This window comes from Dreissena polymorpha, chromosome 15, assembly GCF_020536995.1.
Source record: "Dreissena polymorpha isolate Duluth1 chromosome 15, UMN_Dpol_1.0, whole genome shotgun sequence".
Taxonomy (NCBI): Eukaryota; Metazoa; Mollusca; class Bivalvia; order Myida; family Dreissenidae; genus Dreissena; species Dreissena polymorpha.
The window spans coordinates 20,442,830-20,460,264 of NC_068369.1; the positions used below are offsets into that span (position 1 = coordinate 20,442,830).

At 32.8% G+C, this 17,435-nt stretch overlaps 1 protein-coding gene across 1 annotated transcript; it reads right to left on the minus strand.

Annotated features, from left to right (window-relative positions):
• Nucleotides 1-90: 90 nt before the first annotated feature.
• LOC127859603 (neural cell adhesion molecule 2-like) lies at nucleotides 91-14,315 on the minus strand. The gene is made up of 5 exons (XM_052397102.1): nucleotides 14,161-14,315; nucleotides 13,254-13,574; nucleotides 2,393-2,680; nucleotides 982-1,281; nucleotides 91-398 (listed from the first exon to the last, which is right to left on the minus strand). Exons 1-5 carry the CDS (start codon nucleotides 14,270-14,272, stop codon nucleotides 91-93), a joined length of 1,329 nt encoding a protein of 442 aa, XP_052253062.1. The 5' UTR covers nucleotides 14,273-14,315.
• Nucleotides 14,316-17,435: the final 3,120 nt, after the last annotated feature.

Below are 17,435 nucleotides of genomic sequence, written 5' to 3' on the forward strand. Positions count from 1 at the left end.
TCGTTTTTCTAAGGTGTTGATGTTTTATTAAATTCAACACGTGCGTTATTTATCGCAAGTTGTATTACAAAAAGTTTTTATGACACGATATTATTTACCTGGTGTTAAAAAGGTTATTGTGTCAGTACCATATGATGCTCCAAACTTGTTTCTAGCAAATATCCTTGCTTGATATTCCGTTCCAGTGCTTAGGTTGTCAACGCTGGCATTCATCAGTGGCGTTGATGTTTTCTCCACAACAGAAATTTGCTCCCATACTTGCGAGCCAGTTGTTTTGTATTCGATAATAAATGTCTGCACAGATCCTCCGTTATCTCCAGGTAGCCAGTAAAAAGCCACTGTTGTTTGATTTTGCAAGTGTTGTGTGTAATGGAAGTATCCCGGCACGCTCGGTTTAGCTGTAATATATGAAACCTTTTCTAATGTAAAAACATAACATAAACTATAATCATAATACAAATTAAAATTCGCCGTCATGTACAAGTACTTGTGATATATAAACAATATAAATAATAAGTGTTCCTTGGATGTGAGCACCATTATCACAACATATTAAAAGGGATGTATGCAACTGTTGTTTATTTTTGTATAATTGATATTCACGTTAATAGCAAATATTATGTTTCAAATGTTACTCAAGTGCCATAAACATTCGCCCAGAGATTCGACGCATTCCAAGCAGAGCACTAACAAATCCCTGCCTTCATTGCTAAGCAAGCGCGTTATGATGGTCGATTGAAAATGTATTGCCATTTTGTATGATTTAACGTCCGTATGTTTTATCTTATTTATCATTTCTGACTGTAAATCATATTTGATCATATCCGTTATGAAGGCACTTTGACATGGATTTGCATGTCACATGAAAAAGTAACAAAGCTAACAATCCTTCCGGATCATGTAGGAGATTACTTGTTAACGCAGTCAGTGTCTACATTAAACATTCTAAGGGAAGTAAAAACTGCGAGGGAATTTAATTACCTTGACGAAGGATGTTATAATGCTCGATCCAGGCTGACCCAATGGTGTTACTGACGACAACTTGATAGCTTCCATAGTCAGACTGCTGAATGTTGAGTACGGTTAAATTCGATTCCAAGTCCTCAGAAACAATCTTATACTTCATTCCATCGGTAATTTTTGTACAGGTTGGAGCACACTTTTGCCAAGAAAATTGTGGTGCGGGATAGGCAATGGTGTAAAATACCAAAGTAACGTTTTCATTGTTTGCGCTGCTGACGTTCTTGAGAATGTCTCTATTTGGAGATCTTCTGGGAGCGCCTGCAACATAAAGGGATATCTTAGGTTGCCGTAAGGCAAGGATATGATGCCTCATGTTGAGTTCACGGGTTCAGTATCATTTTTGTAAGTGTCCCTTAAGATCTCACCCAAAGATTCCATGTACTTATATATTGGGCGGATAAATTGGGATTTCAATGCAATTACGCTAAATAATTATGTTGTACAAAACCACTAGCATAACCAATGCGTTCACGAAAGGATATTTAAAGATAAATGTTACTTTCTCAATAAATTGTCAATTACAGTTTTTTTTTATTGATATCTCATATTATAATGACCTTGACACTAGTCAGTCATTTTTGACGCAACAGACCGTCACACAAAGGGTACAATTTGTACTTATTTTAAATGTCATTACTGAAAAGGACAAGCAGACTCATCGAAGCACTCATTGAACGACATACTGACACGACAAAGTTACTTTAGAGCCCCCTTCCTACTTTTTAGTAGTGGGTTAAACTTATAACTGCACCTGTACACTGAAAGTTGTCATCATTCAAGAAGGCCATTGACCCCGTTTGAATTGATATACGTTTTCAAATGAATTGAAGCTTAGAATGGACTATAGCTTTATCAAATCATAAACACAAGTGTTTTATTTCGTCTTTTATTATTTATTCACGAGTATCATCTTTTGATATTAAAGTGAAATACAAAAGTATTTTCTAACAAGATATAACTATCGTTTCACCACTTTAGGATATCGACAACATGTACACGTACTTTTTAAGCAATGCACTCGTACAAATAAGGTTATGAAAATTAAAACTCTATTTTAAAATCATTATCCCAACGTATTTAAAAATCAAAATTTAACTATGAGGATTGTGACCTAAATACTATAATACAATGAGCTTTATACTGAGTTTGATAATACACAAACTCTTTTGTCCGTAAAAAAACATTATCAGACAATTGTTCCCCTGCTTGTATATTTCTGATAAAAGGTGTTACTGTAAATGACTAATGCGCGTTTACCTAGTAAAAACGCCTGGCGCAAACTTACATGTGAAACAATAATTTGTATTCTTCATTGGCGTCTGCAGATTAAAAAACCAATTATACATCAACTAAGCTCAATACAACTTACATTGGACATTATAGTATATATTCTTTATAGATGCCCCGTCTGTGTTGTAATCATTTACGCTGGTACAAGTGTAGACGCCAGAGTCATTGCAGTAATTTCTTAATGTGGACTCAAGTTCATGGCTGCCCCAAGTCTTTTTAATAAGAATACCATCTTTAAGCAAGGTTATTGCAGATCCCGGATTACTGTCCACATAGCAGGCTATGGTGGAGGACACGTTTTCGTTGACAGTGATATCAGAACTACCCATATTTCCCACTATTCCGAAACGATCAATAGTCGACTTATCTGAAATGACGAAACATAATCCTTTTGTGCATTGTTGTCAATAAATATGAGCATTTAAATTGTCTTTTATAAGCAGTATAAGTTAAAGCAATAACATAATAAATGACTCAAACGTTAATAGTACTGGTATGAGATCTATAAGATCTTGATCTTTCTTTCTACTCCTTTTTTTGGAAAATTTGTGACTCAGTTGTAATTTTATATTCTTTGCACTCGTATACCATGTTTGTTCGTGAAATAAATTATGTTTAAACTACCAGGTATGAAATATCGACTCTTGGAATGTTCGTAACACTTTATTTTTAATCATATTAAGGTCGAAACATAAAAGTGAACGTCCCAATATTAGGAAATTACATCCGACATCGATAAGGATCACCTCCGAATATTTTTTCCAATATCTTAAGCAATAGCTAAGAACTACAAATCATGCAACCATCTTAACATTCGTCAACAGTGGATGTATACTGGGTATAACACAATGAAACAAATCAAAAACAAAGCGTCAGTCAGAGAGCTAGTTTGATAACATGGAACAAACAAGAAAATTGTTTACTGTTGTAGTCGTAATTTTTGCTTTATAACAATGTAAATGCGACAATTCAGATATAATGTCTTGTGTAACCTCAAAATGTTGTGTTTAGTAAATATACTTTTAGTTGTAATTGAATTCGGTGCGCTATTATATTGTTTTATAATACAGTTATGTGTCACAAGTTATTTAAAAAAGTATTTGTATTTAAGTATATTAAACTGTCGTTAATTAATACGATACGAAGGATTATGAGTATTTCTATAATTACTATATACCGGTAAGCATTTTATCCAAATGTTATGATGCAGTCCACCTGAGTATCCCATGTGTGTTTGCAAGTTAAAAAAAGCCACTGAAATTTCTTTTCGCTAAAAACCAATATATTTAAGTCTATGTATGTCTTCAAATTACAAATAAATCAATGTCTTTCTCTATCCACGCACCTGACCTGATCATCAAGTTACAATAGGTACCTGAACAACAACAGTATTTGCCAAAGAGAAGGTTTGGGTCACCGTTGTATGAAAACAAAAATCAGCGGATTCAATGCTACTGCAGTATATATTTTTTGAAGAGGATCATTATTTCACAGAAAATAACATAAATTTTAATACTTTTACATTATATCAATCTGTACTTACGACGTGTAAAATCTACAGATATGGTATTAAATGTTATCTAGATGTTTCTTTAAAGTTCTTTCATAACTGACCGTTTAACAATATCATAATACATGTTGACCACTTTTTAACCCTATTCAATTTCAGGGAACAAAAGAAAAGCATTTTCGATTTACATTGAACATCAATTTAGAACGCTATGCTATCTATACCCTGCTCTTGTGGGCATCCTAAAGTATCTTATAGGTTGATGTTTAAACCTACACTTAAAAGTTAATTAGTTCTATGTCAAGTCAGTAATACAAAAACCCATATCCATTTAGATCATAAAACTAAAATTAATTATTTAATAATCATACATACTTATTTGAAATAACACTCAACTAGTGTAATTGGTATTTCGTACACCTAATTTAATTTTAAAATATGAAAGGTTTCTTTTGACATTTACGTCATGCCATTGAATACGACATATCCACTCAATCTTTATAAAAAATGTTACATTTTGTGACGTATATTCAAACAATACGTATTGCTTGCATTTTGTCACAAAGAAATTTTTCATAAAAATGTAAGAAGCAACTTTTTCAGTTTTGCACATCCATTAGAAACTCTCTTATTAGAAGCTACTTAAATAATTGTAAATATACAGTTTGAATAATTAGAATTCACGATTGAGGAATATTTTATCATAATACTGATCTTAAACTATAAATACACTTTGAACATCAATAATCCAGTAAATCATCGCTAAAACTACCACTTGCGGGTGTAAAAAAACTTAAAGGAGCCTTTTCACAGATTTTGGCATGTATTGAAGTTTGTCATTAAATGCTTTATGTTGATAAATGTAAACATTGGATCTAAGAAGCTCCATTTAAAAAACACACGAAAATAAAATTAAAGGAGTAAAATAATATCGCTTAGACCACTCGGCCATTGTTGCTCATACAATGAGTGATGAATTTTATACTGTATATAAGCAATCGTCGTAGTATCACAAAATATAACGACAAAAACAGAACACTCCAAATTATTCAATCGTTTCGAGTTGCAACGCTTTATAAATTTCAGGTTTTTACATCGTCAAAAAAAATGCATATAATGGATATTTTAGAGCATGGTAAATGTATAGTATTACTGTTTCCTCACAAATATCATAACTTCAACGAAAATTTGCAAGTCTGAAAGTTTTAATTTTTATTTTGTCAATTTACCGAAACGTGAAAAGGCCCCTTTAAGGTAGTCTGTGTGGGGTGTCCGTTTTATCGAGGCTCGTTAGACCATTAAGTATATGGACACGTCTAATGAACAAATAAGTGACATACAGATATTAACTTTTGGTAGGCAAGTAAATTAATTAGAGTGGTGTAAATGAATGTAAATAGTAGGTAGCCGAATTGTTACAAATTGAGAGTCATTGAATCACTGTTCTTTAATATTTATTCTTAAAACTTGTTAATATATATCAATATTAAGTTTTGTTTTATTAAGAGTGCCTGACCTTAGACCTGTGGTTAAAACCAAAAAGTCGTCCACATTACCCACACGATCATTAATCAGTTCTGAGAATTGCATGACCCAGTCAATGATTTGTTCTTCTTTTTAAAGTTTTGTTCTATTTTCAGTGACAGTGACATGACCTAAAAAATCTGATGAAACAAAAATAGGTCGTAAAAAATTCTGACACTTACATTTAAAAGTATATCAAGTAACATCCCAGTAGCAGTATTAGTTTCTTATAAATAGCAGAAACACAGTTGCGGACACACGGCCTGACGGACAAACAGACTTACCGACGGACGAAACACTTATGTTATGATATTGAACTTACACTGAACGTTAAGAATTAACTGTTGTGACGTGCTGCTGGTTCCTCCATTGGTCGCATTACAATACAATACCACTCCATTGTCTGTCTTGCTGGGACTCAACGTGAGTCTACCAGTAGTTCTTACAGTACCATCAGAGTTCAGAGCGTTACTGTTACTGGTTGAAGGAATTACGTCACTGATCCCTTCTGAACTGTTCTTGTACCATACGATTGTAGCACTGGGTATTGAACGGGGAACTATACATTCGAAGGTGGCAGGCTGTGACACATTAACTGTTGTAACATCAGTTGAAGGACTGAGGGCTACGCTTGTGACTGGGACTTCACACAAACATGTCAATTTTATTATTATTAACAGATCAAACAAACAAAAAAGTATAAAACAGCATGCCAAACAACACAACCTGGAAGGTATCAGCCTCCATTAGTACTTTAAAGCGTTTTTTATTATAGGTTTGAAAGTAATAGGCCGACTGGAAATGTACTTTGCAGCAGACTGTGCGTTCACTTAATTTACAATGACTTCACAATTATTAACCAACGAATGCAAAATTCTAATAATCGTGAAAATGTGCGTCTTCTTGTTTAGTTCAAATTATTTCAACACGAGATGGATATTATTGATATTGTTGTGAATCATTTGGGTAAACATGTATTTCAAGTCATACTAGTGATTTTTTGCAATATCATTTAAAAACTTCATCATTATTAAATGACTTCCTTTTTGTTAAAGTACATTAAACTTTTAATTGACCAAACACTGATAGTGTTCATAATTTAGAGTCGCATGGTTCACATTGTTCGTTGCTAGTATGTTTTGTTGTCATGAAAGCATAAAATAAATGGCACATACCCTATAATTACAATCGTATATGCAGAAAACTACATATATAAATAACCATCTAACCTTGTACGCTGATAGTAACATTTTTGCTGTATATTACCCCTCCGCTGAGTGGGAAAACATTACACTGCCATATCTCCCCATGGTTACTGGAGGTCAGATTCCTCACTGTCATGGTATGTCTGGATGTGTTGGAACAGCTGTAGCTATACAGTGTGAGGTTGACAGTTAACGCAGGCACACACGATGAACCGTTGTATGAATTGTACACTTGCCCGACATAAGTCTGTGATGCAGTACTGGTTGATCCTATGAGCCATCCAAATATAAACGCGTCTTCTGCAGAATACTGACAAGTCAGAGTCAACGTAGAACCTTCTGTTCCTGATGGGACCGACAGTGTTGCACTCGTCGTCTGTGCAGCTACAATTAACATAACAATAGTATTTATTTACTACAACTACATGAGTTACATCATACAGCCACGACAGCAAAGAAGATCGTTTAAAGACTTCTTGTGTGCTGTCGATATAAAACGTTTACGGAATATTCGGTGATTCGTTTAGAACGCAGTAGTCATAGAGAATTCCATTCTGTACAATAAAATCAAAGCGCTGAAGGCGCTGCAGTTGTTCGCTCTTTGAACGTATTCAATTTTACTTACAGTTACAATACATGAAGCTCGATTTTTCAACGTAGGCCAATCGAACGTCCGCGATAAATCCATAAAACCAATGCAATTTACTTTTAATTGTCTACAGTGGTGAGATTTTGAAAACACATCAAGGAGGAAAATGCCTTTGATTTACAATCTACCATAATTTTATATAGCATTGATTTACAATCTCCCATAATTTTATATAGGATTGATTTACAATCTCCCATAATTTGATATAGGATTCCAACAAACTCCACTTATGATTACAAAAATGAAAAAGAAATTCAACGTATATCTAAGTTGGCGCTAAGGAAAAGTCTTTGAGCCTAACAAAAAATGAACCACAACATAATTTTAATAATAAATGTATTGGTATTAACGAGCATTATGTTGAATTCTCAATCAAACCACATTATTTGTTTTTAAATATTTTGCGCCTGACATTAAATGCTTCATTTAATGTATTTCCATTTCATTTTTATTCATTTTAATGTACTGACATTAAAGTGTAACTCCTCTACTCTCCCACCCGTCACCAATATTTTAATAAACGTAGCATCCACTGCAATGTTTAAGGTAGCGCACCCATAATGGGCACCTTTCCAAAAATAATCTAATGTATTATTTTCTTATTCAGTATCATGTCACTGAACTACATGCACATTTTTAGGTAGGCTTTCCGTGCTTAAAAAAAATACTGATTTTTTCAAAACCACCCCCACGCTCGGCTTTTGTCCAGTTTGTTTGCACCCCTTGAGTATATGAAAGTTCCATAATTCAAAGATACAAGATATTTAGATAATGCCAATACTGTAATATATGAAACCTTTTCTAATGTAAAAACATAACATAAACTATAATCATAATACAAATTAAAATTCGCCGTCATGTACAAGTACTTGTGATATATAAACAATATAAATAATAAGTGTTCCTTGGACGTGAGCACCATTATTACAACATAGTAAAAGGGATGTATGCAACTGTTGTTTATTTTTGTATAATTGATATTCACGTTAATAGCAAATATTATGTTTCAAATGTTACTCAAGTGCCATAAACATTCGCCCAGAGATTCGACGCATTCCAAGCAGAGCACTAACAAATCCCTGCCTTCATTGCTATGCAAGCGCGTTATGATGGTCGATTGAAAATGTATTGCCATTTTGTATGATTTAACGTCCGTATGTTTTATCTTATTTATCATTTCTGACTGTAAATCATATTTGATCATATCCGTTATGAAGGCACTTTGACATGGATTTGCATGTCACATGAAAAAGTAACAAAGCTAACAATCCTTCCGGATCATGTAGGAGATTACTTGTTAACGCAGTCAGTGTCTACATTAAACATTCTAAGGGAAGTAAAAACTGCGAGGGAATTTGATTACCTTGACGAAGGATGTTATAATGCTCGATCCAGGCTGACCCAATGGTGTTACTGACGACAACTTGATAGCTTCCATAGTCAGACTGCTGAATGTTGAGTACGGTTAAATTCGATTCCAAGTCCTCAGAAACAATCTTATACTTCATTCCATCGGTAATTTTTGTACAGGTTGGAGCACACTTTTGCCAAGAAAATTGTGGTGCGGGATAGGCAATGGTGTAAAATACCAAAGTAACGTTTTCATTGTTTGCGCTGCTGACGTTCTTGAGAATGTCTCTATTTGGAGATCTTCTGGGAGCGCCTGCAACATAAAGGGATATCTTAGGTTGCCGTAAGGCAAGGATATGATGCCTCATGTTGAGTTCACGGGTTCAGTCTCATTTTTGTAAGTGTCCCTTAAGGTCTCACCCAAAGATTCCATGTACTTATATATTGGGCGGATAAATTGGGATTTCAATGCAATTACGCTAAATAATTATGTTGTACAAAACCACTAGCATAACCAATGCGTTCACGAAAGGATATTTAAAGATAAATGTTACTTTCTCAATAAATTGTCAATTACAGTTTTTTTTTATTGATATCTCATATTATAATGACCTTGACACTAGTCAGTCATTTTTGACGCAACAGACCGTCACACAAAGGGTACAATTTGTACTTATTTTAAATGTCATTACTAAAAAGGACAAGCAGACTCATCGAAGCACTCATTGAACGACATACTGACACGACAAAGTTACTTTAGAGCCCCCTTCCTACTTTTTAGTAGTGGGTTAAACTTATAACTGCACCTGTACACTGAAAGTTGACATCATTCAAGAAGGCCATTGACCCCGTTTGAATTGATATACGTTTTCAAATGAATTGAAGCTTAGAATGTACTATAGCTTTATCAAATCATAAACACAAGTGTTTTATTTCGTCTTTTATTATTTATTCACGAGTATCATCTTTTGATATTAAAGTGAAATACAAAAGTATTTTCTAACAAGATATAACTATCGTTTCACCACTTTAGGATATCGACAACATGTATACGTACTTTTTAAGCAATGCACTTGTACAAATAAGGTTATGAAAATTAAAACTCTATTTTAAAATCATTATCCCAACGTATTTAAAAATCAAAATTTAACTATGAGGATTGTGACCTAAATACTATAATACAATGAGCTTTATACTGAGTTTGATAATACACAAACTCTTTTGTCCGTAAAAAAACATTATCAGACAATTGTTCCCCTGCTTGTATATTTCTGATAAAAGGTGTTACTGTAAATGACTAATGCGCGTTTACCTAGTAAAAACGCCTGGCGCAAACTTACATGTGAAACAATAATTTGTATTCTTCATTGGCGTCTGCAGATTAAAAAACCAATTATACATCAACTAAGCTCAATACAACTTACATTGGACATTATAGTATATATTCTTTATAGATGCCCCGTCTGTGTTGTAATCATTTACGCTGGTACAAGTGTAGACGCCAGAGTCATTGCAGTAATTTCTTAATGTGGACTCAAGTTCATGGCTGCCCCAAGTCTTTTTAATAAGAATACCATCTTTAAGCAAGGTTATTGCAGATCCCGGATTACTGTCCACATAGCAGGCTATGGTGGAGGACACGTTTTCGTTGACAGTGATATCAGAACTACCCATATTTCCCACTATTCCGAAACGATCAATAGTCGACTTATCTGAAATGACGAAACATAATCCTTTTGTGCATTGTTGTCAATAAATATGAGCATTTAAATTGTCTTTTATAAGCAGTATAAGTTAAAGCAATAACATAATAAATGACTCAAACGTTAATAGTACTGGTATGAGATCTATAAGATCTTGATCTTTCTTTCTACTCCTTTTTTTGGAAAATTTGTGACTCAGTTGTAATTTTATATTCTTTGCACTCGTATACCATGTTTGTTCGTGAAATAAATTATGTTTAAACTACCAGGTATGAAATATCGACTCTTGGAATGTTCGTAACACTTTATTTTTAATCATATTAAGGTCGAAACATAAAAGTGAACGTCCCAATATTAGGAAATTACATCCGACATCGATTAGGATCACCTCCGAATATTTTTTCCAATATCTTAACCAATAGCTAAGAACTACAAATCATGCAACCATCTTAACATTCGTCAACAGTGGATGTATACTGGGTATAACACAATGAAACAAATCAAAAACAAAGCGTCAGTCAGAGAGCTAGTTTGATAACATGGAACAAACAAGAAAATTGTTTACTGTTGTAGTCGTAATTTTTGCTTTATAACAATGTAAATGCGACAATTCAGATATAATGTCTTGTGTAACCTAAAAATGTTGTGTTTAGTAAATATACTTTTAGTTGTAATTGAATTCGGTGCGCTATTATATTGTTTTATAATACAGTTATGTGTCACAAGTTATTTAAAAAAGTATTTGTATTTAAGTATATTAAACTGTCGTTAATTAATACGATACGAAGGATTATGAGTATTTATATAATTACTATATACCGGTAAGCATTTTATCCAAATGTTATGATGCAGTCCACCTGAGTATCCCATGTGTGTTTGCAAGTTAAAAAAAGCCACTGAAATTTCTTATCGCTAAAAACCAATATATTTGAGTCTATGTATGTCTTCAAATTACAAATAAATCAATGTCTTTCTCTATCCACGCACCTGACCTGATCATCAAGTTACAATAGGTACCTGAACAACAACAGTATTTGCCAAAGAGAAGGTTTGGGTCACCGTTGTATGAAAACAAAAATCAGCGGATTCAATGCTACTGCAGTATATATTTTTTGAAGAGGATCATTATTTCACAGAAAATAACATAAATTTTAATACTTTTACATTATATCAATCTGTACTTACGACGTGTAAAATCTACAGATATGGTATTAAATGTTATTTAGATGTTTCTTTAAAGTTCTTTCATAACTGACCGTTTAACAATATCATAATACATGTTGACCACTTTTTAACCCTATTCAATTTCAGGGAACAAAAGAAAAGCATTTTCGACTTACATTGAACATCAATTTAGAACGCTATGCTATCTATACCCTGCTCTTGTGGGCATCCTAAAGTATCTTATAGGTTGATGTTTAAACCTACACTTAAAAGTTAATTAGTTCTATGTCAAGTCAGTAATACAAAAACCCATATCCATTTAGATCATAAAACTAAAATTAATTATTTTATAATCATACATACTTATTTGAAATAACACTCAACTAGTGTAATTGGAATTTCGTACACCTACTTTAATTTTAAAATATGTAAGGTTTCTTTTGACATTTACGTCATGCCATTGAATACGACAAATCCACTCAATCTTGATAAAAAATGTTACATTTTGTGACGTATATTCAAACAATACGTATTGCTTGCATTTTGTCACAAAGAAATTTTTCATAAAAATGTAAGAAGCAACTTTTTCAGTTTTGCACATCCATTAGAAACTCTCTTATTAGAAGCTACTTAAATAATTGTAAATATACAGTTTGAATAATTAGAATTCACGATTGAGGAATATTTTATCATAATACTGATCTTAAACTATAAACACACTTTGAACATCAATAATCCAGTAAATCATCGCTAAAACTACCACTTGCGGGTGTAAAAAAACTTAAAGGAGCCTTTTCACAGATTTTGGCATGTATTGAAGTTTGTCATTAAATGATTTATGTTGATAAATGTAAACATTGGATCTAAAAAGCTCCAGTTAAAAAAACACACGAAAATAAAATTAAAGGAGTAAAATAATATCGCTTAGACCACTCGGCCATTGTTGCTCATACAATGAGTGATGAATTTTATACTGTATATAAGCAATCGTCGTAGTATCACAAAATATAACGACAAAAACAGAACACTCCAAATTATTCAATCGTTTCGAGTTGCAACGCTTTATAAATTTCAGGTTTTTACATCGTCAAAAAAAATGCATATAATGGATATTTTAGAGCATGGTAAATGTATAGTATTACTGTTTCCTCACAAATATCATAACTTCAACGAAAATTATCAAGTCTGAAATTTTTAATTTTTATTTTGTCAATTTACCGAAACGTGAAAAGGCCCCTTTAAGGTAGTCTGTGTGGGGTGTCCGTTTTATCGAGGCTCGTTAGACCATTAAGTATATGGACACGTCTAATGAACAAATAAGTGACATACAGATATTAACTTTTGGTAGGCAAGTAAATTAATTAGAGTGGTGTAAATGAATGTAAATAGTAGGTAGCCGAATTGTTACAAATTGAGAGTCATTGAATCACTGTTCTTTAATATTTATTCTTAAAACTTGTTAATATATATCAATATTAAGTTTTGTTTTATTAAGAGTGCCTGACCTTAGACCTGTGGTTAAAACCAAAAAGTCGTCCACATTACCCACACGATCATTAATCAGTTCTGAGAATTGCATGACCCAGTCAATGATTTGTTCTTCTTTTTAAAGTTTTGTTCTATTTTCAGTGACAGTGACATGACCTAAAAAATCTGATGAATCAAAAATAGGTCGTAAAAAATTCTGACACTTACATTTAAAAGTATATCAAGTAACATCCCAGTAGCAGTATTAGTTTCTTATAAATAGCAGAAACACAGTTGCGGACACACGGCCTGACGGACAAACAGACTTACCGACGGACGAAACACTTATGTTATGATATTGAACTTACACTGAACGTTAAGAATTAACTGTTGTGACGTCCTGCTGGTTCCTCCATTGGTCGCATTACAATACAATACCACTCCATTGTCTGTCTTGCTGGGACTCAACGTGAGTCTACCAGTAGTTCTTACAGTACCATCAGAGTTCAGAGCGTTACTGTTACTGGTTGAAGGAATTACGTCACTGATCCCTCCTGAACTGTTCTTGTACCATACGATTGTAGCACTGGGTATTGAACGGGGAACTATACATTCGAAGGTGGCAGGCTGTGACACATTAACTGTTGTAACATCAGTTGAAGGACTGAGGGCTACGCTTGTGACTGGGACTTCACACAAACATGTCAATTTTATTATTATTAACAGATCAAACAAACAAAAAAGTATAAAACAGCAAGCCAAACAACACAACCTGGAAGGTATCAGCCTCCATTAGTACTTTAAAGCGTTTTTTATTATAGGTTTGAAAGTAAGAGGCCGACTGGAAATGTACTTTGCAGCAGACTATGCGTTCACTTAATTTACAATGACTTCACAATTATTAACCAACGAATGCAAAATTCTAATAATCGTGAAAATGTGCGTCTTCTTGTTTAGTTCAAATTATTTCAACACGAGATGGATATTATTGATATTGTTGTGAATCATTTGGGTAAACATGTATTTCAAGTCATACTAGTGATTTTTTGCAATATCATTTAAAAACTTCATCATTATTAAATGACTTCCTTTTTGTTAAAGTACATTAAACTTTAAATTTACCAAACACTGATAGTGTTCATAATTTAGAGTCGCATGGTTCACATTGTTCGTTGCTAGTATGTTTTGTTGTCATGAAAGCATAAAATAAATGGCACATACCCTATAATTACAATCGTATATGCAGAAAACTACATATATAAATAACCATCTAACCTTGTACGCTGATAGTAACATTTTTGCTGTATATTACCCCTCCGCTGAGTGGGAAAACATTACACTGCCATATCTCCCCATGGTTACTGGAGGTCAGATTCCTCACTGTCATGGTATGTCTGGATGTGTTGGAACAGCTGTAGCTATACAGTGTGAGGTTGACAGTTAACGCAGGCACACACGATGAACCGTTGTATGAATTGTACACTTGCCCGACATAAGTCTGTGATGCAGTACTGGTTGATCCTATGAGCCATCCAAATATAAACGCGTCTTCTGCAGAATACTGACAAGTCAGAGTCAACGTAGAACCTTCTGTTCCTGATGGGACCGACAGTGTTGCACTCGTCGTCTGTGCAGCTACAATTAACATAACAATAGTATTTATTTACTACAACTACATGAGTTACATCATACAGCCACGACAGCAAAGAAGATCGTTTAAAGACTTCTTGTGTGCTGTCAATATAAAACGTTTACGGAATATTCGGTGATTCGTTTAGAACGCAGTAGTCATAGAGAATTCCATTCTGTACAATAAAATCAAAGCGCTGAAGGCGCTGCAGTTGTTCGCTCTTTGAACGTATTCAATTTTACTTACAGTTACAATACATGAAGCTCGATTTTTCAACGTAGGCCAGTCGAACGTCCGCGATAAATCCATAAAACCAATGCAATTTACTTTTAATTGTCTACAGTGGTGAGATTTTGAAAACACATCAAGGAGGAAAATGCCTTTGATTTACAATCTACCATAATTTTATATAGCATTGATTTACAATCTCCCATAATTTTATATAGGATTGATTTACAATCTCCCATAATTTGATATAGGATTCCAACAAACTCCACTTATGATTACAAAAATGAAAAAGAAATTCAACGTATATCTAAGCTGGCGCTAAGGAAAAGTCTTTGAGCCTAACAAAAAATGAACCACAACATAATTTTAATAATAAATGTATTGGTATTAACGAGCATTATGTTTAATTCTCAATCAAACCACATTATTTGTTTTTAAATATTTTGCGCCTGACATTAAATGCTTCATTTAATGTATTTCCATTTCATTTTTATTCATTTTTATGTACTGACATTAAAGTGTTACTCCTCTACTCTCCCACCCGTCACCAATATTTTAATAAACGTAGCATCCACTGCAATGTTTAAGGTAGCGCACCCATAATGGGCACCTTTCCAAAAATAATCTAATGTATTATTTTCTTATTCAGTATCATGTCACTGAACTACATGCACATTTTTAGGTAGGCTTTCCGTGCTTAAAAAAAATACTGATTTTTTCAAAACCACCCCCACGCTCGGCTTTTGTCCAGTTTGTTTGCACCCCTTGAGTATATGAAAGTTCCATAATTCAAAGATACAAGATATTTAGATAATGCCAATACGCGTAAATGGAAATTATTCTATTAGAAAATTCTTAAAACATATGGTGACACCTTACATTTTGAATGTAATATTGACAGTAATATCTTAGATGAAATTTCAACCAGAAACATATTTCTATCGAATGTTCTATCGGCATGGTGTAAAGTTACACATAATATAGAAACCAAAATAAACAGTAAAATCATTCTATGGAACAATAAAGACATAAATACTAACAATAAAACGTTTTTCTATAAACATTGGCTCGAACGAAACATAAAATATGTAGATCAATTGTACGACTACAGAATAAACGACTTCTATTCTTTTGATAACTTATGCTACATTTCCGGAATACCAACAAGTAATTTCCTGCTGTACTACATATTGATCAAAAGTATACCCATACATATAAAAGCTGTTACCAATACAAATAACACACCATGTACTCAAAAACATTCATAGAAAACATAATTGCAAAACAAAACAAAACAAACACACTTCAAATTAAAAACCCTGCCGAAATCTCTAAAGCTCAAACTAAATGGCAAAACCTTCTTGGAGAAAAAGAATTTAATTGGAAACAAATATTTGTCATGTCATATAAATTAACTACTGATAGCACACTGAGACATTTTTAATATAAATACATCCAGAGAATCATAGCTCAAATAAATATCTGTTTAAGTGCAACCTGTCCAACACTTATCTATATGATATGTGTAGTGAACATATTGAAACAATAAAACACCTTTTCTGGGAGTGTAAACATATTCAATCTCTATGGAATCAGTTGACATCCTTTCTAGAGAAACAACAATTAAATGTTAAACTATCTCTCTTAGACATCAGTTTAGGGGTAAATACCTTCAAAATAAAAGAGGTTAATAACGCCGTGAATTACATAATTATTTTTATGAAATATTTTATATTCAGCATGAAATACAGAAAACAAATACCTACAATGAACTGTTTTATCAATTATTTAAAACTGAAGATTCAAATTGAAAAAGAAATAGCCCTAAACAATGATACACTTCATATATTTGAACAAAAATGGAAACACATTTAACTTTCATAAACAAGTTCAGTATGCTTCCTATCATCTTTATGCAACTCATCCTTATTAAAATCTATTCTGTTGATTTTTCTTTTCTTTTCTTTTTAAAAACACCTATCACAAAGAAACAAAGAAAAAATACATCTAAACCCTTTTTTTAAACTTAAGGAAACCACAAGGTCAAAAAAGTATATATACTAGCATATTTAGTATAACATGTCTGAACATGATTGCTGCTACATGGTACCACTTTGTTTTATGATCATATACATGTATACATTGTATGTCTTATATTGAATTAAAAAAAATGTATGAAAAAAAATTCCATAATTTATCCAGAATTCCAAATATGGGCATGCAGTTGGTGTGTACAGATTCAGTAAAGGTGTTTTAAGCTTAAACATGATGAAATAAGTATTCTTTTACAGGAATTTACTTTTTATAACTAGTTATCTATGGAAGAGCGCCATGAAATGTAAGTGGTTTCAGCCAAGTAGAAATTGGGTATGTTAAAAACAAAGTTTCATAAAAAATGGTATCATCTAAGTAATATTTTGAACTTAGTTTTTATAGATACACTATATACAGCAAAAATACCAAGAACTAGACAGATTTACCATTTACTTTTTTAAATAAAAATAAAAAAAATCCAACATGCATGATTCCTATTTTTAGCAGTAAATCACCCAATTTAGCCATAACAGTGTTTTAATTTAAAAAATTGAAGAATCTGCATAAAACTTGCAACATATTTAACAATAAACATAGCTTATATGCTATATTAAATCAAATTACGTAAGTCAAGAAATAAAACGCGACGCAAAAAGTA